General features: G+C 30.9%; 2 protein-coding genes and 1 long non-coding RNA gene across 3 annotated transcripts in view; 1 reads left to right on the forward strand and 2 right to left on the reverse strand.

Annotated features, from left to right (window-relative positions):
* Positions 1–909, forward strand: part of LOC111707360 (uncharacterized) — a 3,084-nt gene extending 2,175 nt beyond the window's left edge. Inside the window, exons 2-3 of the long non-coding RNA XR_002766418.1 lie at positions 14–508; positions 718–909. This is a non-coding gene — a long non-coding RNA (uncharacterized LOC111707360). The remainder of the gene's footprint in view (positions 1–13; positions 509–717) is intronic.
* Positions 910–4,220: 3,311 nt separating this feature from the next.
* LOC111707366 (carboxypeptidase B) lies at positions 4,221–16,780 on the reverse strand. The gene is made up of 14 exons (XM_023480464.1): positions 16,651–16,780; positions 13,142–13,246; positions 12,698–12,799; positions 12,347–12,437; positions 10,403–10,478; positions 9,909–9,980; positions 9,272–9,327; positions 9,006–9,098; positions 8,855–8,948; positions 8,535–8,634; positions 6,775–6,915; positions 6,060–6,112; positions 5,824–5,896; positions 4,221–4,473 (listed from the first exon to the last, which is right to left on the reverse strand). The coding sequence occupies exons 1-14, from the start codon at positions 16,755–16,757 to the stop codon at positions 4,353–4,355; spliced, it is 1,284 nt and encodes a 427-aa protein (XP_023336232.1). The 5' UTR covers positions 16,758–16,780; the 3' UTR covers positions 4,221–4,352.
* A 1,168-nt stretch (positions 16,781–17,948) lies between these two features.
* Positions 17,949–22,650, reverse strand: LOC111707365 (uncharacterized). Its single transcript, XM_023480463.1, has 3 exons — positions 22,582–22,650; positions 21,536–21,602; positions 17,949–21,246 (listed from the first exon to the last, which is right to left on the reverse strand). Exons 2-3 carry the CDS (start codon positions 21,588–21,590, stop codon positions 18,590–18,592), a joined length of 2,712 nt encoding a protein of 903 aa, XP_023336231.1. The 5' UTR covers positions 21,591–21,602; positions 22,582–22,650; the 3' UTR covers positions 17,949–18,589.
* Between the last annotated feature and the right edge of the window lie 1,783 nt (positions 22,651–24,433).

Consider the following 24,433-nt stretch of genomic DNA (forward strand, 5'->3'; position numbering starts at 1 on the left):
CTCCTTGTTTCAGATCAGCCATGTGGACAAACGATTAGATGATATACACAAAGTTCTTCAGCTTCTGGCAGAGAATAGATGAACAAATAACCAGTGGATTAAACAAATAAAGCAAAAAAGAATCAGAAATAGACAAAAATTAAAGTAAAGATATTCATAAAAAAGAAAAACTTTTGCATTAAAAAAAGCAAGGACTTCATTAGAATCCAAAAAAAAACCAAGATAAAACCTTCTTTAAAACTCAAAAAATGAAGAATAATTAACAGAAATGAGGAGAAATAGGAAAAATTAAACACTTTTAAAGATTACCAGAAGTGTCAAATTAAATGTATAAAAATGTTTAAAGTGCCAGTTGTCGTCAAACTACATATATACTCAATATTTGAGGATCTAGTTCAAAGAGGATAAATAGATTATAGAGTTGTCACTATCGGTAAAATCACCTGATTGTATAGTGTATACACAGTGAGACACGTAAAACTTTGGAAGGATGCATTTTAGACTCAAGGTTGTAAAATTAGGTTGATCATTCTTTTTGCTCTCCAATGTATGGGAAATGTCGTCTCATAGAATCCGATGACGTCACTGATCCCTACTCTCGCCTCTATATTCAGTGACGTCATATAGAGATTCGATCTATCTCTGCTTAGGAGACGACATTTCTTGCACATTGGAGTGCATCGAGAGTAAGCAACCTTATTATACAACCTTGGTTAGAGTCTTGTTATGATTTAAATAGTACAATGAAAATGCAATTCCTCATTGTGCACAGACACTTTTCATTTAAAAAATTGGTCTTAAAGCGAAGGGTAAAATTCTTGCCTTAGACCAACATGAAATAAATATAAAATTGCTTAAAACAATTTAGTCTTTGCCACAAACTCAAATTTCCTAATCCCTAAATCATTGCAACCTGATGATGCAAACCTTCTTGATCTTACAAAATTCATAGTTTGAAATATCTAAGGTCAACGACATCAGGTTGCAAAGATTTAGGGATAAAAAATCAGAATTTTAAAGTTTGTGACAAAAACTCAATTCCTTTCGCCTTCCTACTTGACAGTTTTATGATTCGCACTGATGTTTTACGTATCAAATTTGTTTTGTGAAAGATGAATATAAACTATTCTATTTCTAACTTTCTAGAAAACAATTTTAAAGTACTGTAGACATAATTTCAAGTGACCCTCCATTTGTGGCGTGTTTGATTCACAACAGTAGCCTTTAAATCTTCGACTAATCAAGGAGGACCGCGGACTTCTCCTTATCTAAAAAACTGCTTGTAATCACGCTCCTCCGCCCCTTTGGTAAAAGTAAATTCAACCGATATGAAGCATAACGTCTGACCACGTCAACCATGTTGCACCGGCTAGTCCTGTCCATATAGTAAGGTACAGTACAAACTGGTACCGGAAAGGTTTACCCGGCTCGGAAGTTCAAAGGTACTACGCTGCCTATGTAATTGTTGGTTACTATGTTTTCAAGCTGTTTTATATTTTAGTAATATCAATATTTATCTTTTAGAAGTCGCAGAAAATATTTTTATTTAAATTTTTTAATATCACGTTGCAATATTCGGGATTTTCGAGAAATGTGTGAAATCAGTGGCGTTTATCCTAACATACACGGGTTTTCGGCAAATCGAACACGCACAATTTTAGAGTTAAACACACAGAGTTCTCCGCACTTGATGATCATTAAAATGTTTATGGGTTTTGTTGTGAATCGGGCACTCCCCACTTTACATGAAGGGCCATGCTTGAAACTTCGCGTACAGTCCCTTTTACAAAGACGACAACAATTCTGTAATTTTTATCCTCTAAGAGTTTAATATAAAAGAATTAAATAATGTAATTTTTCATCAATTTTTAAGTGTCCTTACATTGATTTAGATTGTTTTTTAATATATTCAAGTTATCATTACAAAATCTTTAATGCAATATTTTATTTTACAAAAATGTAACTTAAATTTAATGATTTATATTTTAATATCTATCAAAATCTCTAGGGCTAATTTCCGGTAATCGTAAGAGTTAAAAATGACAAAATATCTAATACTAATTGAAAGATTTAACGTTTCTTTCAGGATATATAGAGACCGTCATAACTCTAAGTGACCCTCCATGCCAGAATGCATTGTCAGATTGACAACGGTACCCTTGAAACCTTTATCTGATCAATAATGTGGAAGAAATTGAAGTTTTTCTAATTTTAAACTAGTTTAATTTTGATAGTTTCTTTATGTTTTCCTACAGAAGAAATGAGCAAGTTACTTTTGTAGAGAAACTTCATACTTAATCAGAGAAATCTTGTAAAGGTACAGTTTATGGCCTTGAAATCTTTGCATTAATGAAGCGTCACTTACAATTATGCTTACAATCCCTTTTATTGCATTATTTACATGATTTCAGAGGATCAATTTTTCATTTTACACCTCTCCTACTGTTTTCATTTTACACTTCTCCTACTGTTTTCATTTTACACCTCTCCTACTGTGTTCATTGTACATATCTCCTACTGTTTTCATTTTACACCTCTCCTACTGTTTTCAATTTTTTTATCTAGGAAAATATCAGTAACTAGCTGAAGTGCCCGGCGTTGTCAGGGAATTTTAGAAACACTTAGAAAAAATTGGAATTAAAAAAAATTTGATTAAAAAAATGAAATTTGTTTAGCCTATGTTACCTAGCCTATGCTGAGTTTATATTTTTTAACTTGCTGAACAACAAAATTTAAAACTGATGCATAAACTTTTCAATATATGTGCAAACTTATAAATTATTAAATAATAGACTAAAAATAAATAGTATATTTCGCGCGAAATATCATTATTGCATTAAAGATTATGGAAGTGCAGAAAAGGAAGACGACATTCTTAATTCAGATGCACTGTAGATTAGAACCAAAATATGACGAAAATTTTAAATTTTTCTCTTGTATTTTAATATTCTTCATAAATTAAATATATTCTTTATTTACAATGTTTGTTACCATGCAGCCATACAAACATGATGGTACATAAAACATACAAACATGATGGTACATAAAACATACAAACATGATGGTACATAAAACATACAAACATAATGGTGCATAAAACATACAAACATGATGGTACATAAAACATACAAACACGATGGTACATAAATTCCGAGTTCACTTTGCAGTTAGCTTACAGTATATCTAAAGATCAGAATAAAACTATTGATCGTATTCCTTTTCCACTTTTTAAACAATTAACTTTATTTAAGAAATTTTGTAAAGTTTGTGAATTTTAAATACTTTTTGTCTCAATCTTATTATTCAAAATAAATAAACATACTTAATACTTTCTCTTCATGACATTTATTTGCCAGTTTTGAGAGAAAAATTAAAGTTACTGTTCCATATTTTTTCTATTTTTTCAAATAATCCATAGATTTGTCACCAAAATGCATAAGTGCGAAATTTTCGTTATATCAAGTAAGGAGTTGAGGTATCCTGAAGGCTTTAGAATGTATTGTATTTACTTGCAACTAAGTAGAAAAATTTGAGTTTTAAATTATTGGAGTTTTACAAAATATTTTGTCGTTTTTAGTAATCCATGGAAACACGCCCAATATGAAAAAATCTAATTTAATTAGTATTTCGAATCTGACAATATTTTAGATTTCTCGAGTTTTACTAAATATTTAATATTTTGTCCAACATAACCGACCTATGATTGCCCCAACAGAGGAACATTGATTTACCCAATGTCCCTTAGGATAAGTAAAATAACGACCAGCTCTTCGAAGTGTTTGTGAAAAGATTCGCGCATTTGCATCTCAAAATACGATAAAATTGTATTTACTACTTTTTCGGGGAATTAAAAATTATACTTAACCACAGGTTCCCTTGACTAATATTGTCCACAAAACATCCCTCGCATGCGCTCAGTATGTTTTGTAGGCAAAATTGGTCCTTGGGAACCCTTGGTAGAGTAAAATTCCATTAACTTCCCTGTAAAGTAGTTGTAAATAATTATTACCCACCAAACAGAAGTGGATGGAACAGCTAGTTGTCAACTAGATTCCCAAAACTCCACTTCAAAAATCCACTTAAACTCGACAATATCTCCACTTTTTAATTCCACTCACAAACTGGGTGAAAAAGGCTTAATCTCGACTATCTTAAGCCCAGTTTTCTCCAAGTTAGGGTTAAAACTTGGTGTTAAAAACTCCACTACAAAACATATTCAGAAAATTATATGAAATATAATTCTGAGTGAAACACTTTGGATTTGTTGAAAATTTAAGATAAAATGATATATTGCAAAAAATGTCACTGGCAACTTTGTACGTATTTAAAAGATAACACAAATATCAAATGTTTCAGATTTCTGTAGAAAACTGTTTATATTCTTCTAAGATTGCCATGGCGACGGTTTTGTGGAATTCCCATGTTTCTTTACCAACTGGTTCTATAAAGGAGGGAGGAAGAAGGAACCCATGCCTTAAAAAAACAATTATTTACTATAAAATATTATCATTTTTCATATTTTGAGTTTGTTATAACAAAACAAATCTTTAAATTTTACCCAACAGTAACACAAGAACACTATACGCCACAAACTCATATTTCTAATCCTGTCTACGTGATCTGAGGCCAAATTTAAAGAATTTGAGCCGCGGCTTAAATTTGAGACGCAGCTTAAATATGGTTTGTTCCACTGAAAAATATATAAGGATTTAAGCCAGAGCTTAATTAAAACCGGTTTTTGGCGGATTTGAGACATGGCTCAAATCCATTACATTCGGACTTTGATGTTGTAGATCTTTGATATTGTTCACTATGAATTATTCAAGATAAATACGTCAAATTTGAGATATAAAAGCTTACACAATCATTTTGCAAAGATATTAGGAGTAGATAATTACGGTTTAAAGCGAGTACTTTATTTTTTTATTTTAATTTTATATCATCAAGCAGGGATCTGGGATATGAAAGAATGTTATTAATTGTTTAAAAATATTATATTTTATACCTCTTATTTTTTTCAGACCCATCAAATATGTTATAAAACTTGAAAATATACTTGAACAAGTCAATAAAATTGACAACNCTATGCGTAAATAAATAGATTGTATTCAAATTTTTATCAGGAGCCTAATGACCTCCTAACAGATCTTAAAATTACCCGTTTTATATGAAATTTAAAAAGAAAATTCCTCAGCTGTTCTTTAATTATGATAAAAAGCAAGCCTTCATGCAGCAGTTAAAGTTTAAGAGGGGAAAATGATCCATCTTAAGGCCATTATAAACCAATATGAAATAAATGATGTAAAAATAAGTTTAAACATAGGCTTGTGATAAAATGAACATGGTAAATTACTCACAAACTCCATATTTAAAGAATTTGAGCCGCAGCTTAAATTTGAGACGCAGCTTAAAAATGGTTTGTTCCACTGAAAAATATGTAAAGATTTAAGCCAGAGCTTAATTAAAACCGGTTTTTGGCGGATTTGAGACACTGCTCAAATTTATTACATTCGGACTTTGATGTTGTAGATCTTTGATATTGTTTACTATGAATTCTTCTAGATAAAAACGTCAAATTTGAGATATAAAAAGCTAACACAATCATTTTGCAAAGATATATTACGATATAAATATGTTATCTAACTTGAAAATATACTTGAAGAAATCAATAAAATTGACAAAAAACCCCTATGTATAAAACCTTCCCTTTAGAACAAATAGTGAACTTTTAAACGTTGTTTTTTGAACCAAAAGGGAATATGCAATTTTGAGTAATAGATTGGAATAATAATTCATTAAAATTGGATGAATAAATTTTCTTACTTTCCCGTGTCTCTCAGCTCCATAGAGAATGAGAATGGAATCCCAGCTTCTCCCAGTGCCCAATCACTTGCCCCTNATTACATATTGTACTATTGGAAGGTAAAGAGATTACATATTGTACTATTGGAAGGTAAAGAGATTACATATTGTACTATTGGAAGGTAAAGAGATTACATATTGTACTATTGGAAGGTAAAGAGATTACATATTGTACTATTGGAAGGTAAAGAGATTACATATTGTACTATTGGAAGGTAAAGAGATTACATATTGTACTATTGGAAGGGCCCTTTTCAATTATTAGAAAAAAATTAAGAACTGGGTCAATGCTCTAAAGAGAGAGAATAAGATTAGAGGAATGAATAAAACTAATATACTGATTATTTGGAAATGTCAAAAAATAAACGTTTTTCCTACTTAAAAGGGATGATTTTGGGTCATGGCCCCAGGGGGGGGGGCATTTGAGAAAATATTTTTTTCCTACTTAAAAGGGATGCTTTGGAGTCATGGCCCCAGGGGGGGGGGGCTTTGAGAAATATATTGTTTTCCTACTTAAAAGGGATGCTTTGGGGGTTTCATGGCCCCAGGGGGGGGGCTTTGAGGATCCCTAGGCCTTTTTACAAGAGGGGAAAATTAAATAAAGTAAATATTGCAAAATTATTAAGATATTTTGCATAATGTTCACTTTTTAATGATTTTTCATACAAAGTATGAACTATGCGTAAATAAATAGATTGTATTCAAATTTTTATCAGGAGCCTAATGACCTCCTAACAGATCTTAAAATTACCCGTTTTATATGAAATTTAAAAAGAAAATTCCTCAGCTGTTCTTTAATTATGATAAAAAGCAAGCCTTCATGCAGCAGTTAAAGTTTAAGAGGGGAAAATGATCCATCTTAAGGCCATTATAAACCAATATGAAATAAATGATGTAAAAATAAGTTTAAACATAGGCTTGTGATAAAATGAACATGGTAAATTACTCACAAACTCCATATAGTTGGGAGGAGGATCAGTGGTGTAACCCCAGGAGAGAAGCACAAGCTGGGAGTAGCTGTGCATATTATTGTAATATTTTACAGTGCCATTCCTGAATTAGTTATACATGTTATTCCTCTCTTTCAATAACTAAAAAATGTTTTTATAAAAAGCATCTCTTTAACGAAGTATTTAATATTGGAGGGGAGGGTTACTCTTAGCTTTCCCATGGGGGGGTTTTATCTTATTTTTGTTCAGGGAGTGGATTTTCATGAAACACTCTGTTTAAAACCATGTTAAAGGAAGGGAAAATAGTTCCAAAACTAACACTTGGCCCATTTCGAACACTCGCTAATCTTGTTCTTACTATTTATAACACTGTTATTTTGGTTCGCAGTGTTATAAAGTTTTTAGACAGAAAATTTCTCTAAATCGAGAGCCTTTTAGATTAAAGTCCCGTAATCTAAAAAGACGAGAAACTTCAATATATAGAGAAAATTTCAGTCCAAAACCTTTATAAAACGTTTGTGTACTTGTCTTATTTAAATGGCTATTTCTAGATCAAATAAGCTTTGAATCACAGCAGAAGTCAAAATATAAAGTTAATTTCAATTGAAATTTTTTTTTTGGGAAATATACTAAATTTTTTGGAGAAAATCCGGGAACCAATTAAAAATTTATACCACACATGCTATAATGTACAGCTAATTTAACTTTATAGGACGATGATTACTTTATAGCACGTTCATTATGAAATTCACGATAAAGTGAGGAAGAATGATAAAGTACACAATAGTTTCATAAAATATAGATTTAACAAGAAATGCGGGAACTTATTTATTTAAAATGTGGGAAATTAAATCTAAATCGAGAGCCTTTTAGATTAAAGTCCCGTAATCTAAAAAGACGAGAAACTTCAATATATAGAGAAAATTTCAGTCCAAAACCTTTATAAAACGTTTGTGTACTTGTCTTATTTCAATGGCTATTTCTAGATCAAATAAGCTTTTAATCACAGCAGAAGTCAAAATATAAAGTTAATTTCAATTGAAATTTTTTTTTGGGAAATATCCTAAATTTTTTGGAGAAAATCCGGGAACCAATTAAAAATTTATACTACACATAATGTACAGCTAATTTAACTTTACAGGACGATGATTACTTTATATAGCACGTTCATTATGAAATTCACGATGAAGTGAGGAAGAATGATAAAGTACACAATAGTTTCATAAAATATAGATTTAACAAGAAATGCGTTAACTTATTTATTTAAAATGTGGGAAATTAAATCAAATTTATCCTCTTATTAAACAAATAAAATGGGGAAATTTTAGAAATAATTTAGCCGTTAATTTAGTCTTCATTAGATAATTTTTAATTTCAGTCATTTATTTTGTGAGTGAGTTTTCTTCTGAATTGTGAATTATATACTCAAAAACGGGATTAAGTGGGTTTTTTTTCTAGAATACGCGAATATGATTCAAATTCAGGATATGTTTGAAAATGGAAAACCTGACATTGTCTTGAAAACGGTCAAGGGTTTTAGTATAAAAAGAACTCTTTTTATAATTTTGATTTCAGAAAATAGTTTTAAATTGGGAATGTTGTCCTTGTGATGCTTATTAAAATGTTGGTTCTACTTTTTACTCTCAATATGGGCCGGCATTTTAAAAACCCAGTCTTTCAATTTGTGTTAGTTTTGAAGTAATGTCTCATGTAATGAAGTACCTCGCCATTATAAAGTCTCTAACATTAGCAGTTTCTGGTTCTGAAAATGCCTCAGGTCCATGATAGGTGTCAAAACATTTATCACCAGACGAACCACCCTCTAAAAGAAACATTACCATCTTATTATTTTAAAATTCATGAATAAAAAGTGCCATCAAAAATCCATCCAGGTCTGACTATTTATCAATTAATGAGATATTTCTGTTAAATGTGTGACAGGTTTAGCGGTTTTCTACAAAGAAAAGGGTGAGTGTACAATGGGCACTTTTTATCTAAATTATGCGAACAATTTCTTTAAGGAAATAAATATGAAATAATACCGTTCCAATGATAACCAAAGTTTCTATTTGCATCTGTTCCTCGGCAGCCAAGCAGAGAGTTGTGAAATGATCGAGTCTTTCTCCATAAACGAGTCTAGCAAATAAAAGGTATCTTATATCTGTATAGATTTTTTAAGAATTTAATTCCTACATGTTCATGAGTGAATTGATACCCATCAGGGTTGAAGACAGGCAGAAAATACCAATCCAAGCTCTCTGTAAACCAGGGGTCAGCATTCAATACCTGGCAGATTAATAATGAACATTAACTAGAATATCCAATATCTTGTGAATTTTCAAGATACAATAAAGCTTTACATTTCAAATAGTTCACTTGCTGACAAAGAAAATAATTTCAAGTTGTATATTAGAGACAACATTTTTCGAGACACCCTGTATATGTAGCTCCAAACTAACCTCATGGATTGTCCACAATGTAGTAGCAGGACTTATCCATTCTCTAGCATGGATTCCTAGAATATATGCAATGTGAACAAAGAGAATACAATATATATTAGAGTGGAATTTAGACAATCCCTATGTATGAATTTTGTCAGTCTCCTTCAGCCTGAAAGGGAGTTCAAAGTGTACAAATTATGTAAATGTTCACAAATTATATGCAGTAGAGTACATTAATGTTCCCTAGACTATGCATTTCAATTTCGAATTTTTTAAAGCTGTTAATAAACTTTATAAAATGAATTAGGTAAATAAAAAACATCATTTGATTTATAGTTATAACGGAAAATCATCGTTTGTAAAGTGAAAGGCATAGAGTCTATGTGAAATGATCATTGGTCAATTATGAAACCAGTCTATTTCATAATTAGGTTTCTTTTAATATTAATTTTATATTTTCTTCAAAATGATGTTCCAGGGCCTAAAAGTTTAAATAGCACAAATATGTGAAGTGCACTTGCAGTACTGAAACAGTACAACAAAATGGCCGTTTTACTCTGTTTTCTAGTAAATTCCACTCTAATATATATTTTTTTCTCTTTGAATGTGAATCAAGGATCATATTCAGTTAAGAGCATCAGTTTCCATCCCTTACCTCCATCTATCCAGATTGCAGGCTTATTCCCACATCCATTCTTGCATATCTTCAATACTACCATTTCCTGTCCTGATCAAATATTATCATATTTGGATATAAAACTTTCAAACATTGAGGTCTTACATTTTCTATTGGTTATAGTCCCTAGGGCTGGGCACGTTCACAGTGCTTGAAATCTTTTGTTCCACGATTGTTAATGAGAACTTTTATCGTTCATTCAAAGTTCAATGGCAGAGCTAACAGAATATCCTGTCAATTTCTTTAAAAATAACTTTTCTCTGCCAAGCCCTAGTTGTTTGCTGAAAGAGCTATTCTGTATCTTTTCTAATCTTAGGGATTAAGAAGAATTGATTTTTTATTGGATATCGATAATGTTCCAACCAATAAGTTAACTGTTTTAGTTCTGTGGAAGGAAATTCACTTAATTGCTTCAGCTTAGATATTTTAGCTATAGTTATTAAGTTCAAGCCTTTAGGTAGTGTAATTATCACCTTCCCAGCTTTGTCCAATGATTTCAACTTCAACCTCTGGAATTGTTTCTGCAAGAAACTCTAGATGAGCCACTATCTACAGTTAACAATTAAGAGATAGAAGCTAAAAAGAAGATTTTAATATTTATTCTTTGTAAACTGGGATAAGAACTATGTTTTTTCACTTGATGTCATTTTTTCGCATAGGCTCATGCACTGACCTGCAATTTGGAAACCTTTCATGCTCACATTTACTAAAATTTTTCTTCCAATTACCAAACAATATTCTTTAATTTTCTTCACTTTTAAGATGGGAATTTTATTAATCTTAGGTGAAAGGTGCCCTATGTAATTATAGCACAGATTCAAAGGGTGTGTTTACAAAAAATTAAAGGGGGTATAGGCTAACGTTGAATACAATCCGATGTTGATTGCTACTAACATTGTTAACATGGTTAAACATGACTCATTTCAAAGAATGTGGCGTCCATACAAATTCACAAAGTTGCATTATTCCACTCAGATCGAAAATAATATAATTAGATTTAAATTTAAATTCGATGCATTCCTAAATAGTTATTTAATACTACTTTATTAGTTTTATATACAATATACTTTAAACAGCAATTATTTGGCCACTAGTTGTCTCTGCTCTTAATCCTTCAAGGGTACCACATGGGAGGGAAACCTAACAACACTTGGCGACCAAAAAAACATCATTGAAACTACATCGTATATAAAACAAAAAAAAACAATATTATAAAATATTAACTACTAGCTGGAGGGCCCGGCGTTGCCAGTGGAAATTTTTTTTTTGAATATTTAAGAAAAAAAAAAAAATTTTAAACAAAATTTTGAATTTTTTAGCCTATAGCACTCCCCGGCCATCCATGAGTGTCCACAAAAACATTTCAGCCCAATCGGTCGATATATATATATATATATATATGAATGTCTTGTTTTATTACATAGATATATGAATGCACACGGGCAGCCGTAGTACATTTGAATTTCTGGGCCGGGTCAACCTTTCAGGTCCCAGTTTGTACTGTGTCGCCCGGACATTGAGTAAATAAAGCAGACACTCAATAGGATTAGTCGGTGCAACAAGGTTGACGCGGTCAGACTTTAGGTTGAATTTACTTTTACTTTAGGGTCAGAGGTGTGTGTGCATTGAATTAAATTAGATAATATTGAAATAGTGAAAAATTGCAACTTTGTGAATTTGAATGGATGCATATGCTCTTTGGTATGAGCAGTGTTAAATCATTTTCTCCTTACAGATGAAACCAATGGAAGTAAGATTATTAGCTACCATAGATTTTGATTTGACGTTAGCCTATACCCACTTTTATTTTTTGCGAACACTCCCCTTAAAGGGAAATAAATTTAGCCAATACTTGTATGCAAATTCTGCATCAGAAATAATAACGAATGAGGAAAAATACTTTTTTAATAATATTCTAGAACTTTACCAGATTTACTCATATATAGATAAATAAATAAACATAGATAGCTTATGTACGCAAAATCACCAAGAATTGTACAGTCCGCGAACTCATACTTCTAGGGGTCAAAGTGTACTTCAATGATAAGCGGGGTGGCTTGGTGTTTTAATGGATTTCATAATAGAGTGTAAAATAACTCCGGGAACTATTTGAACAACAATATTTCACTGAGCAATATATCATAATGACGAGAACTGAAGAAGGACATGAGAAGGACTAAACTAACTTAAATTTCTCTCTACAGAACTCATGTACACCACAAGTACTCCATGACATACGAACAGCCACTGTTCACAACTGACCTAGTTAATCTATATAATAGGAATATCTTTAAAACATCTCTGTACATTTATATCTTTCAAGATGAAAAATGTCGTCTTATGCGCAATCTATCTTTATCTATGGATTTACCCAAAATTCCCTGAACGTTCTTGTAAATAATTATAATTTACCCTACCTCTGGGTACTCATGATATGAGAACAAAGAGAAGTTTCCTTCATTAACTATCTTAATTCTCTCCAATTCCATTTTTTCCTCATCAACAATTCTGAATACAATCATTTGAATTTTGCCTGAATAGATTGGAATTTTGAGAAAGAATATAATTTCAAGATGTTTATTATTTTTCATTAAAGCCAAAAGAAGTTGTATTTTCTTCAAAATATTAAGATTTGTGGTTGTCATGCAAGAGACATTGAGTTATAACTTATAAACAGTAGTAAATTATAAATTATTGGCTTTTTTGAATTAAATGAAAGAGTAAGTATCTTAAAAAATCATTTCTTAGTTGTAACTGCTACATCTTACTTCTGAACGTCTGTAATTATTTCAGAATATGTCAGCTGAGCAAACTCCAGTTCTTTGGCAAGATCATCAAACCATTCAGGATTAGTCATGATATCAACATTCCTCATAATTTATTTGTTAATTATTTTTAAGTGTTTTGAATAAACTGAAGTTGACTGCTTTTTTGACTGAAACATTCACTCATTACTAGTTAATAATCTATATGTTATGAATCAAAAACTTGCTGAACAAGGATAATGTTATGATTTTTTTTCTCTTTAAATCAATAACAATCAAAAATCTTTGATAACATAAATGTGTTTCATTGTCAATTCTCAATTATTATTTAAAAATTAAAACAATTTTTTTTTTTGACAGGACAACTTGAAAAACATAAAGAATCCAGCCCAAGGCCCTCTTTAATGAACGTGAAATAAACAATTTCAAAATCTGCTTTAATTGTACCTGTAAAGTCCAGGCTCAGTCCAGAAATCAAGGAACTGTTCAGGTAGATTGATGAGGAACTCAACTTGCTCCTGGGTTTTAGGAATCACTCGGACTACTTTATATCTATTTGGAATATAGGTAATTATTTTGATAATTAGGATGTTAGGCAGGGATAATTCATTAAAGTATACATGTTGAAATAGATTAATAAAATTTACTTAAATTAAAAATTAAATGTCGTATCTTCAACAAACTACAAATACAAGATCAAATTAGAAATATAAAATCGTGGTTGCAGTGTGTATTAACATGAATTCTGTGTCTACTGAGTCTATTAAAGTGTGTGTCTTGTTTTTTATGTCAGAATGGATATTGAGATTGGTTTGTAACTACTAATGAAAAATATCAAAAAAGTAACAAGTGTGTGTGTATGAATTAATGAGTTAAAAGAGGGAAATGAGCTGTGATCTGAGTCTATTAAAGTGTGTGTCTTGATTTTTATGTAAAAATGGATATTGAGATTGGTCTGTACCAATGAAAAATATCATAAGAGTAACAAGTGTGTGTGTATGAATTAATGAATAAAAAGAGTGATATGAGCTTGGAACTGAGACTTTTTAAGTGTGTGTCTTAATTTTTCTGTCAGAAAGGATATGGAGATTGGATAGTGAACCAAATACAAAATATCAACAAAATATCAAGTGTGTATATCAATTAATTCGTTAAAAGAGGGATATGAGTAGGGTTTCCACCGGAATTCCGGGTTACAGTTTACAAACGGAAACGATCCGGAAATTTCTTCCATTTCCAATATGGAAAAGGTTCTGAAAATCCGGGATTCCGGAACGATTTTTTTCCGTTAACTGTAAATTTCCGGAATGTTGTTCTGGAATTATGAAACGTTCCGGAATATTGTTTCAGAAAATTCCGGTTTGCGGCAAAATCATTCCTGAATTCTTCGGGAAAAGGTTCCGGAAAAACGTTAACGACATCTTAAACTTATATGAAAGATAAATCCAATAAGTAATATTATCTACATAATAACAGAATTTGCGCCTGGTTTAGCTGTAGTTAAAGTTATACTACTGTAAATTATCATGAAATATAAATCCTGACTGCCATGTCTCAAAATAATTTCATCTAAAGAAAACTGTGGAAAGGAAGACGACATATATATCAATCCATAGATCTATTTGATGTTGTTACAATGCAAATAGGTTAAGTAGTAGCTTATAAAATCACTTTTAAATTGGTCTGTATACAGTATAGTATATAACAGTACGTAATTGCCGCGTATCATGTTCAATGAACAATTTAAAGTCATAACTTAAGTCTAAAAGTCGTCCTTCTATTCCATATTTTTCTGGTTCTCACTCTATTTATATACTTTGCTCGTCTGTTTGTTTGTCCGTTTGTATCCAATAAACGTCAAAACAGTTGAACCGACTGAGCACAAAATTTGTGAGGCAACTCACATGGCCCAAGCGAAGGTTTCAAACTGGCTTAAAAATTTGTGCGGGAAAAAAATTCCCAGATGTGTGACACATTATTTGGAAGCATTGGAGTAAAACTAGCTCAAATACCAAATTTTAACATTTTAAAAAAGAATTTTCCTAAATGGCCATTTACCATTTTACTGTTTTCCCGCCATGTTTGGCCTTTTTTTTTACCTTTTTTAACTATTCTCGGCTAAATAGGGTTAACTCTGTCAATTTTCAAGGGATTTTAAAGAGTGATGATACCATTTTGGAAATCCTTTACTTGGTTAAAACGATATTTGACAATTTTTTTCGATTTTTTTTATGGTCAAATTTTATAAAAAGGTGAAAAAACGGGGAGTGGTGAAAGTAAATTTTTTTTTGGTCAAAAAAATCAATTTAAAAAGAAACGTTTCTGTTGCAATTTTCTCCTCAACTCCTCTTGCTTGGCCAAATGATTCAACTTATAAAAAAAAATTGTCAAATATCCTTTTAACCAGGTTAAAGGATTTCCAAAATGGTATATCATCACTCTTTGAAATCCATTGAAAATTGACAGAGTTAACCCTATTCAGCTGAGAATGGTTGAAAAGGGTTAAAAAAGGCCAAACATGGCGGTAAAACAGTAAAATGGCCATTTAGTAAAATTATTTTAAAATGTTAAAATTTTCTATTTCAGCTAGTTTTACCCTAATGCATCCTAAAAAATGTTTCGCACATATAAATTATTGGCTTTTTTGAATTAAATGAAAGAGTAAGTATCTTAAAAATCATTTCTTAGTTGTAACTGCTACATCTTACTTCTGAACGTCTGTAATTATTTCAGAATATGTAGGCCATTTAGTAAAATTATTTTAAAATGTTAAAATTTCGTATTTGAGCTAGTTTTACCCTAATGCTTCCTAAAAAATGTGTCGCACATCTGGGATTTTTTTTCAGGGGCACCCTAGGGGGGGGGGGGTAGACTATCCGATGAGCTTCTTGAAAAATAAAAACTAATTTGTCAAAAAATATTGTTGGGAAAGTGAAAACTGTAACTGTAAAATAGTCATGATGAACTATAGTAAAATATTTGTGAATATATAATTATCGAACTAAATGCGTATTTTATATAAATTAACTAACTAATGTCAAATTTTAACTTTTAATGTTTTAACAATGCTTTCTATTTCTAACATTGTGTTGAAGGGGGGGAGGGTGTTTCCATGTAAGGGAGGTAGGTGGTCTAGGTATGAAAAGCCTTTTTTTCAATATTAAAGTATATGTTTTGAAATATATTAGTAAAATTTACTAAAATTAAAAATTAAATGTCTTATCTTAAACAAACAACCAATACAAGACCGAATAAGAAATATAAAATCGTAAATGCCTCTGCTTTTGCTGGAGTCTGAAAACACCCCTGAGCAATAATGTTGTTGACAGATAGAACAGAATAGAAGATTTCTCCATTCTGAGTTTTAAAAGTAGGATTTCCAATTAGTCAACACAATTAAGAATAAATCTGCCTACAAGATGCTTCACAAAGCTAGGTATGACACTGATATATGCTGAAGAAAGTTTACTGGATAATTATTCTGGATCATTTCCATATGAAATAACCAGAGGTGTATTCAGGGGGGGGCTATGGGGGCTAAGCCCCCCCTGGACCAGTGAAATCTATTGATTTTAGGGGGTTTTCAGGCCCCAACGGTTGCTGAGCCCTTTACTTGACAAATTCCTGAATACGCCCCTGGAAATAACACAAAGCTAGGTGTGACACTGACATATGCTGAAGAAAGTTTACTGGATAATTATTCTGGATCATTTCCACTTGAAATAATTATCCAAAAAACTTTTTTCAGCATGTCACAACTTTGTAGCATCTATAAGGGGATAGATTTATTTAACATTCTATTGAGCTGGATCCTGCTTCTGTTAATTTCAGGAAAAATTGAAAACCCTAGTTTGAAGGATAGATAGAATGTCAATTTTGTCTTTCAATAAAGAGATTTCAATGAGTTCTGGAAAGTGTGTATTCCTATAGGCGTGTCTAATGTCCAAGTATCCTACCCTAAGTATGAATCCACAGTGATGTACTGATCATGAATGGATTGTGCAGAATAGATATAAGACAGGAGTAACAAATGCCGCAACATCTTTCCAACCAACTGCGCCATAACTGATTCTGTACTCTGGGAAACTATTAGCAGCTTGTATGCTTTTATCTTTAAGTTTTGTCTTATCTTTATTTTACTATGTGTTCTGAATGTTAAATGAAAATAAATAATTGATTGTAACTAAATTCTAATGTTTTTATTTTCCTGTAAAACTCTGTAATTTATATAAAAATATCATGACCTACAGGGTGTCCCACGAAACATGACAATAGCAAGACGACTTGAAAGTCGTCTTTGGTATTTGAATTTATTTGTGACATTTAGTCTTCTATCTAAATATTACCGGAGATATAAAGAGTTTGGTTCAGATTTCAATTTTGTTAAATAAAAGCAAAATTGTCGAAATCTGAACGAAATTCTTCATATCTCGGGCAATATTGAAAGCACAAAAATGGCAGACCACATTTTGGAAATGGCAGGACAAGGGAAGTTTTGGGATTATTATCTCTAGAAATTTACTTCTAAAATTAGGTTGACAAATAAACGCAGCAAATTATATCAAAAATTAAGACGACATTCAAGTCGTCCTGCATACTGTCATGTTTCGTGGGACACCCTGTACCTATAGTTACATTAGACACAAAAATGTCCTTTTGTGTTTTCTGATAAAAAGTAGATTTTTGAAAATAGTTTCATTTAAAAAATGAGTTATATTTGTAAATAAGGTACACAATAGTTAGCGATGTATATTTTGTAAAACCAAAGAGGAATCTTTTTGGAAAAAATTCTTTAAAGTACTGCTCTCTTTTTTATCTGTAATCATGATATGCTGAAATGTACAAATTCTGATGCAAAAACAAGAATTTTGTCAAGCACTCTACACTCTGCAGTTTTCTTCATATGCATGGCTATCACTTCAATTTGTGCTCTGCAGTCTCATAAGTAGATGCATGATTTGTAACATAAACAAATTGTGAAGGCTATCTAAGATACTACATGATAAACACACAAAACAACATTTTCCAGAATTGTTAATTTTTCATTTTTAATTCATTGTTAAAATGTTTGCCTTCGTCTTCTGACTTGCACCATTTCCCAGTAATCCTAAGAAATATGCCCCTCTCCCCCAATATATATCATAGTGTTTTAGAAAACCTTTCTTTTATTTCATCTACATTTAAGCTTAGTTTACAAATATAAACCAACAATGTCAATGTTAAAATAGACCATAAAAATAAAAAACAAAATACATTACATTTTAAAAGTACATTTATTAACAGAAGGATGGTTAATCATATACATATATAATCAGAGTAGATAAGAGGAGAAGGTTGAGTAGTTCTCTCCATATTCTCATCTCCGAAATTGTAGGTTTATAAATTTAAATAATCTTGTTGGTGGATTTCTTAGGAAGACACTATTGGCTCTGCTACAATATTTGGATAAATACCCTTCATTTAAATTGGAAAATTGCAACATTATTGATTATACTATTCCAGGTTATGTAAGATCTAGATAAAGAAATAGTTAAAGAAGTTTGCACTTTTTTAGAAGGAGTGGTGGCCAGTTGGGCCAAGGAACATTTAACAGTAAATCACCCAATGTGTATTATAAATTACATATGGTTATTAGCTAACAGTAAATGTTGAAAAATGAAATTATAATATTACGTTCATATATATTGTAATGAGCAACCGAAATGATTGGGGAAAAATACAAAAACAAAAAGAATGATATTAAATATGTATTTCAAATTAAGCTTATACAATTTTCAAACTTTGAAGAAAATACATTAGCCTGCTTATGGAAGACAGCTTAGAAAATAAAGCATAATATTTGAATTTTTAACCAAACACAAAAAACATCAACTTTAATATAATTTACAGGGGTGATCAGTTTTGGGATTTGATTGAAAACAAAGGATTGTCCAATATTGCTTGCTCATCTAGTTCATGGGAAGGTGTGTGCAAATACCATCCTGGAGATCCCATAATTTTAAAATCTTTCAGTTTGTAGTTTGAGGTGCAATTCCATTCAATGTGAACTAAAAGTGGAGCTAGGACTACACTAACTTCATTGTCTAGTAACTCATTCATTCCAAAATCTTCTCTTTTAAGTTTGTATCTAGCAATTCTAACATCATCATGAAGGATATTTCTCCATTCACCATCAGCATCAATTTTAAATGACTCAAAACGATAATGGGTGAAAGGGATCTGTTTGATATTTGTGCCAATACTAAGATATTTTCCAGATGCAGGGTCTAATATTATTTCAAATTTTTTTTCCTTTGATTGAAGTTTAAAGGTTCCATTAAATGGTGCAAAAACAATTTCAGCATATGTCCCATCTTGGAATGAGTCAGATTTTAAAATATAGTTTGTAACAATACTTAGATAGTTATCAACCATTGGGTTGGAAGACTCTTCAATTCCTTCAATATAGTCGTCTTTTGTATAATTCTCAGAATGAATCATCAGGGTGTTCCATGGAGTTAAACTAGTAATAACATTCAGTTGCCCAGAGGGATACAGTTCTGATTTCAAATCCATGTTCAGTGACATTTGAAAAGGTTGTTTTCTGCGTCCTAAGAGGCTAAAACCTAAAGAAGAAGAGTTGTACATTCGTTGATCTTGACATTCAGCTTCAAATATTCTTGTGTCTAGAAGCTGCTTTGAATCAATCATCAGTACTGGGTCTCCATAGTTTTGATTATATGTATAGGTTGTGTTCCAGATCAGAAAAGAGCATCTTGATTCCTCCAGAACTGGTTTAGAACTTCCCTCTATATTGATATTCACAGAACTATCATTGATTCTGTTGCTAAAGATAAGGAACTGAAAGTCAAGATAAGAGAACCTACCATGTTGTCCTGTATAGACAACTTCTGTATGCTGATCTTTTATATTCAGTATTCCTGCTCCCATCAAATCATCATCATAGAATAATCTAAATTCATAACTAGCTATGCCATTATTACGAATAGGCTTTTCCCTCCAATCTATAACAACCTCCCTGTGCCAACCTTTGTAAACTAGTTTCATTTTATCTAAGCTTGAAGAAACAGAAAGATCTATACTGTGTGTTCTTCCAGGAGAAATGATCAAATCAGATTTCAACTTTACTTTTTCATGCTTGTTATCCCATTCTAGCTTTATCATCCGGTAGTCTCTCTCAACCCGACTTGTCTGAATCTCAAATGCTAATGCTTTCATCTGTCGATTTAAGATATTAACTCTGGTTTTTAGAGAAACTTGACTGCATGGAATATATCTAAATAAATCCAATAGCTCAAGATCTTCAAATATATTTCTATGTAAACTACTTGAAAAGTTGATCTCAAGGTCACAAGCATCAGTATTACAATGGAGTTTGTTCAAACCCAAAATTTCAGAATGAGTTTCAAGCAGCTGGATTCCTTCATATTCGGCAAATGCATGCAGAGATTCAGAAAAGTCTTGTCCCTGGTCATACTCTGGAATGAACCTATCCCTTTGAATTATTATTGTAGTATACTTTGACTTCCTGAAGTGGTTTGGGAATAATGCGAGACAAATTTTCACTTCAATTTCATTTCTTTTTCTCAATCTCTGTAAGTTTATTCTCTTAAATCCCAACCTCATTGATATAGGAGGATCTAGTAGGAAGCCAGAATTAACCAGAACCTCATAAGCATTTGTTTCATATTCTTTTAACATCAGGTCAGGTATCTTTCTGAATTTGTATTTATAGGTCCTTTCTAATTGATTAAAAGGGGCAATTTTCAGACATATACTTTTTAACATTTTATCTATCTCTATTTTAAAGCTTGTTTTTCCTCCAAATATTTTCAACAATCCACAGGCTTCAACTTCTTCTTGATTGTTTTCTATACTGAGTTCTATGAAAAACATATAGCCTAAATCATCAAAATCAAGATGGATTTGAAGGTCAGGCTTCTTCCAATTAAATCTGAAATCAAGCAAAGTAGATCTCCTTTGAGTTTCCATCATCAAATGTACTGTGTCATTATCGTTTCTAATAAGTATTGGATATTCCACCCCATGATGATGTGAGTATGTTAATATTCCTTCTACTTCAGTACTTCCTGTTAAGTTTAATTGAATTTCAAACGGAATGATTAACCTTTTTACATCATGTTTTGATGCTTTAATGAGAGATTTTAATGATATCATTTTTTGATTTTTATTTTTTGATATGATTAGGCCTATAGTTCCTTGTTCATCATGAGGATGATGAAACTCATACTCAACCATCAAACCGTAAGATTTATATGTGACTCCAAGTTTTACTAATCCTATGTTTTTGAATGGAATTAGCTTAGAAAGATCTTTTATTTCAATATCAGCTTTCCCTCCTAGACTTGGGTTATCAGGAAGAATAAACTTTACACCAACACTTATTCCAAGGTTATCTATACTAAACTCTTTATCATATATGCTTCTTTTTGATCTTGTTGCTCCTAGAGCAGTTGCAAGCAGGTCAGGTTTGGAGAGGAAATTTTTAGCCAAGTTTACAAAGGAATCCTGGCTTACTAGTACACTCAAACCTTAATAAGACTCTCTTAATGAGAGCAATGGAAATAGGGATATATTTAAATACTAACTGAAGAAAGATGTAAGTTATATGTTATATTTGATTCTTCATATTGAGAGAGAAGTTGCAGAATTTATAATGCAGAAATATAAAAAAGAAGAATACCTTGGTCAATCGTTATAAATATCCTTTTTTGTGATAATGACATCAGAGTCGACATTTTGCGTAATATGATAAAACATTCTTAAAAAATAGATGAAATACGGCGCCCTACACAAGATATTTTTAATGTTTATACTAACCATGAGAGTTGGAGATTGTAATACATATGTATAGAGCTACCAGTTTTAGCATCATTATTACTCAGACCTACAAAGATCAAAATTTGAATTCTTATGAAGGGAAACAGTGTTTTCCTTTAAATACCTTAATGATTATTTTATCTGAAATCTAATTTTTAATATATGTATATATTTATATTTAATAGAAAGGGGAATGTTACCCTCAAATATCATAAAAATATAAGGAGGGGGTCACATCTTTATTTTCTTGAGATTTTGCATTCAGTATTTTTTCTTACATTTTTGGTTCCCTGCAGTTTTAAACAATTGTTTCTATATTTGTCAAATCATTCAGTATATCATTTAAAGAGCTTTTGGCTTCACAGATTTTTTATTTTAGTGTCTTAACAACTTCTATGTTTCAAAATTAAGAAAAAGTTCTCTTTTTAAAAACAAAAATTATATTCTTGAAATTTAATTAATCCATTTATGTGACTGAAAAACGCCAATTATCATAGTTTTTTGGTAAAGCTGCATAGAAACAATATCATTGAAAGAACTGACCACTATTCTGACAGAAAATCAAGTTTTTAAATTGCTAACATTTAAAGATTCTTCATTTAAGTCGAGCGCATCTATTAAGGATGGACGCCATGACCCCTACAAATGGTCTCCAAGTCTCTGGATTCGCAGTTGAGTATTCTAAATGACCCGCCGCTACCCCTATCCTTTATAATAGAAATTTTAAAAGTAAATGTGTAAAATTTGTAGCAAAAGTATTTAATATATTTATAGTTCTGCACTGTTTTTTGGATATTCAAGAACTCACTGCTTAACTATTAAAAGAATTCAAAATTTTCTTTTAAAATTGCTATTTATTACTTCTATAATATCTATTCTAACATTTACAGGTAGCGCCAGGTCATTTTAAATACTAATCTGGGATAAAAGGTTGGAGACCATTTTGCGGGGCTCATTGCAGCCCTGCACCCCCTCCCTCATCTTTTATATTTAAGTTCGAAGCATTAATATTCTTAGAAACATATGTTTTGAGTTAAAAAGCTTACCCCTGGATTACTGTTTATGTGTCTAAGTAGATTTAAGATTTATAACTCCATATATATATTATCTCATCATAAACCCTGATTCCAGGGGATTATTTCTTCATAACTTTTTAGTTTAAAGAACTAAACTTGGATTTAACTTTGTTAAATTTATGATTCGATCAAATTAAATTTTTTAGGATTTTACCCTTTAGATTTTGCAACATAAATCCCGTCAAACCAGTGCAATAATTTTTTTGGGGCTTTGTTGTTTTGCAATTTTTTAGTAAAGAATTTACATTTTGTACTTGTATTAAGTATTCATGTTTCGGGGTTGATAAAGTATTAATTAATCGATGCTTAATATTATTAGTTAATGCTTTCAAGTTTATTAAATATTCATGTTTTGAATTTATTAAGTATTTAAATTTTGGATTTTAAGCATTCATATTTTGGAGTTTATTAAATGTTCATGTTTTGGAGTTTATTAAGTATTCATGTTATATAGAGTTCATTAAGTATTCATGTTTTGGAGTTTATTGAGTATTCATGCTTTGGAGTTTATTAAGTATTCATGATTTGCAGTTTATTAAGTATTCATGTCTTAGAGCTTAAGTGTTCATGTTTTGGAGTTTATTAAGTATTCATATTTTGGAGTTTATCAAATATTCATGCTTTGGAGTTTATTAAGTATTCATGTCTTATAGAGTTTATTAAGTATTCATGTTTTGGAGTTTATTGAGTATCCATGCTTTGGAGTTTATTAAGTATTCATGATTTGCAGTTTATTAAGTATTCATGTCTTAGAGTTTAAGTGTTCATGTTTTGGAGTTTATTAAGTTTTCATGTTGTAGAGTTTAAGTATTCATGTTTTGGAGTTTATTTAGTATTCATATTTTGGAGCTTATTTAGTCATGTTTTGGAGTTTATTTAGTATTCATATTTTGGAGCTTATTTAGTGTTATGTTGTAGAGTTTAAGTATTCATGTTTTAGAGTTTATTTAGTATTCATATTTTGGAGCTTATTTAGTGTTCATGTTGTAGAGTTTAAGTATTCAGATTTTGGAGTTTATTGGGTATTCATGTTTAAAAGATTATTAGGCATTCATATTTTGGAGTTTATTTAGTATTCACATTTTGGAGTTTATTAAGTGTTTAAGCTTTGGAGTTTATTAAATATTCCTGTTTTGGAGTTTATTAAGCATTCATATTTTCGAGTTTATTTAGTATTCATATTTTGGAGTTTATTAAGTATTCATGTTTTGGAGTTTATTAAGTATTCATGTCTTGGAGTTTATAAAGTATTCAAGTTTTGGAGTTTATAAAGTATTCATGCTTTGGAGTTTATTAAGCATTCATTTTTTGGAGTTTATAAAGTATTCATGTTTTGGTGTTTATTAAGCATGCATGTTTTGGAGTGTATTAAGTATTCCCTATTTTTATTTTGGAGTTTATTAAGTTTTCATGTTTTAGAGTTAATTAAGTTTTCAGGTTTTGAAGCTTATTAGATATTCATGTTTTGGAGTTCGGACATCCAAACAAGTACAGAGATTATTACTTTATTTACAGGGTTATCCACAAGGATAAGACTTCAGAGACGACTGTATGGCATTTATTCTGGCTATTTTCTTATATTTATGATTCCCTGCAACTGTAATCTGGTTTCTATCTTTGTCATTTTGTAAGCTACATTGTGTCTCACGAAACAGACAGTAGCAAGGCGAATTGAAGGTGTGATCTTTAAAACAACTTTCGGCATTTAATTGTATACTTAATCTTAGAAGTATAATACTAAAGTTTATAATCACAAAATAATCGTAGTCCTGGCATTTCCAAAATGTTGTCTGTCTTTTTGTGCTTTCAATATTACCAGATA

Source organism: Eurytemora carolleeae, unplaced genomic scaffold, assembly GCF_000591075.1.
Source record: "Eurytemora carolleeae unplaced genomic scaffold, Eaff_2.0 scaffold658, whole genome shotgun sequence".
NCBI classification, from domain to species: Eukaryota; Metazoa; Arthropoda; class Copepoda; order Calanoida; family Temoridae; genus Eurytemora; species Eurytemora carolleeae.

Coding starts and splice junctions, on each gene's coding strand:
- LOC111707365 (XM_023480463.1), bottom strand. CDS start 21,590: ATGATGCTAAAACTGGTAGCTCTATACATATGTATTACAATCTCCAAC. Junction 21,247..21,535: donor TACAATCTCCAACTCTCATG/GTTAGTATAAAC, acceptor AGTCTTATTAAG/GTTTGAGTGTACTAGTAAGC.
- LOC111707366 (XM_023480464.1), bottom strand. CDS start 16,757: ATGGCGCAGTTGGTTGGAAAGATGTTGCGGCATTTGTTACTCCTGTCT. Junction 10,479..12,346: donor CATATCATGAGTACCCAGAG/GTAGGGTAAATT, acceptor TGTTAACTGTAG/ATAGTGGCTCATCTAGAGTT. Junction 9,981..10,402: donor CATTGGACAAAGCTGGGAAG/GTGATAATTACA, acceptor ATATTTGATCAG/GACAGGAAATGGTAGTATTG.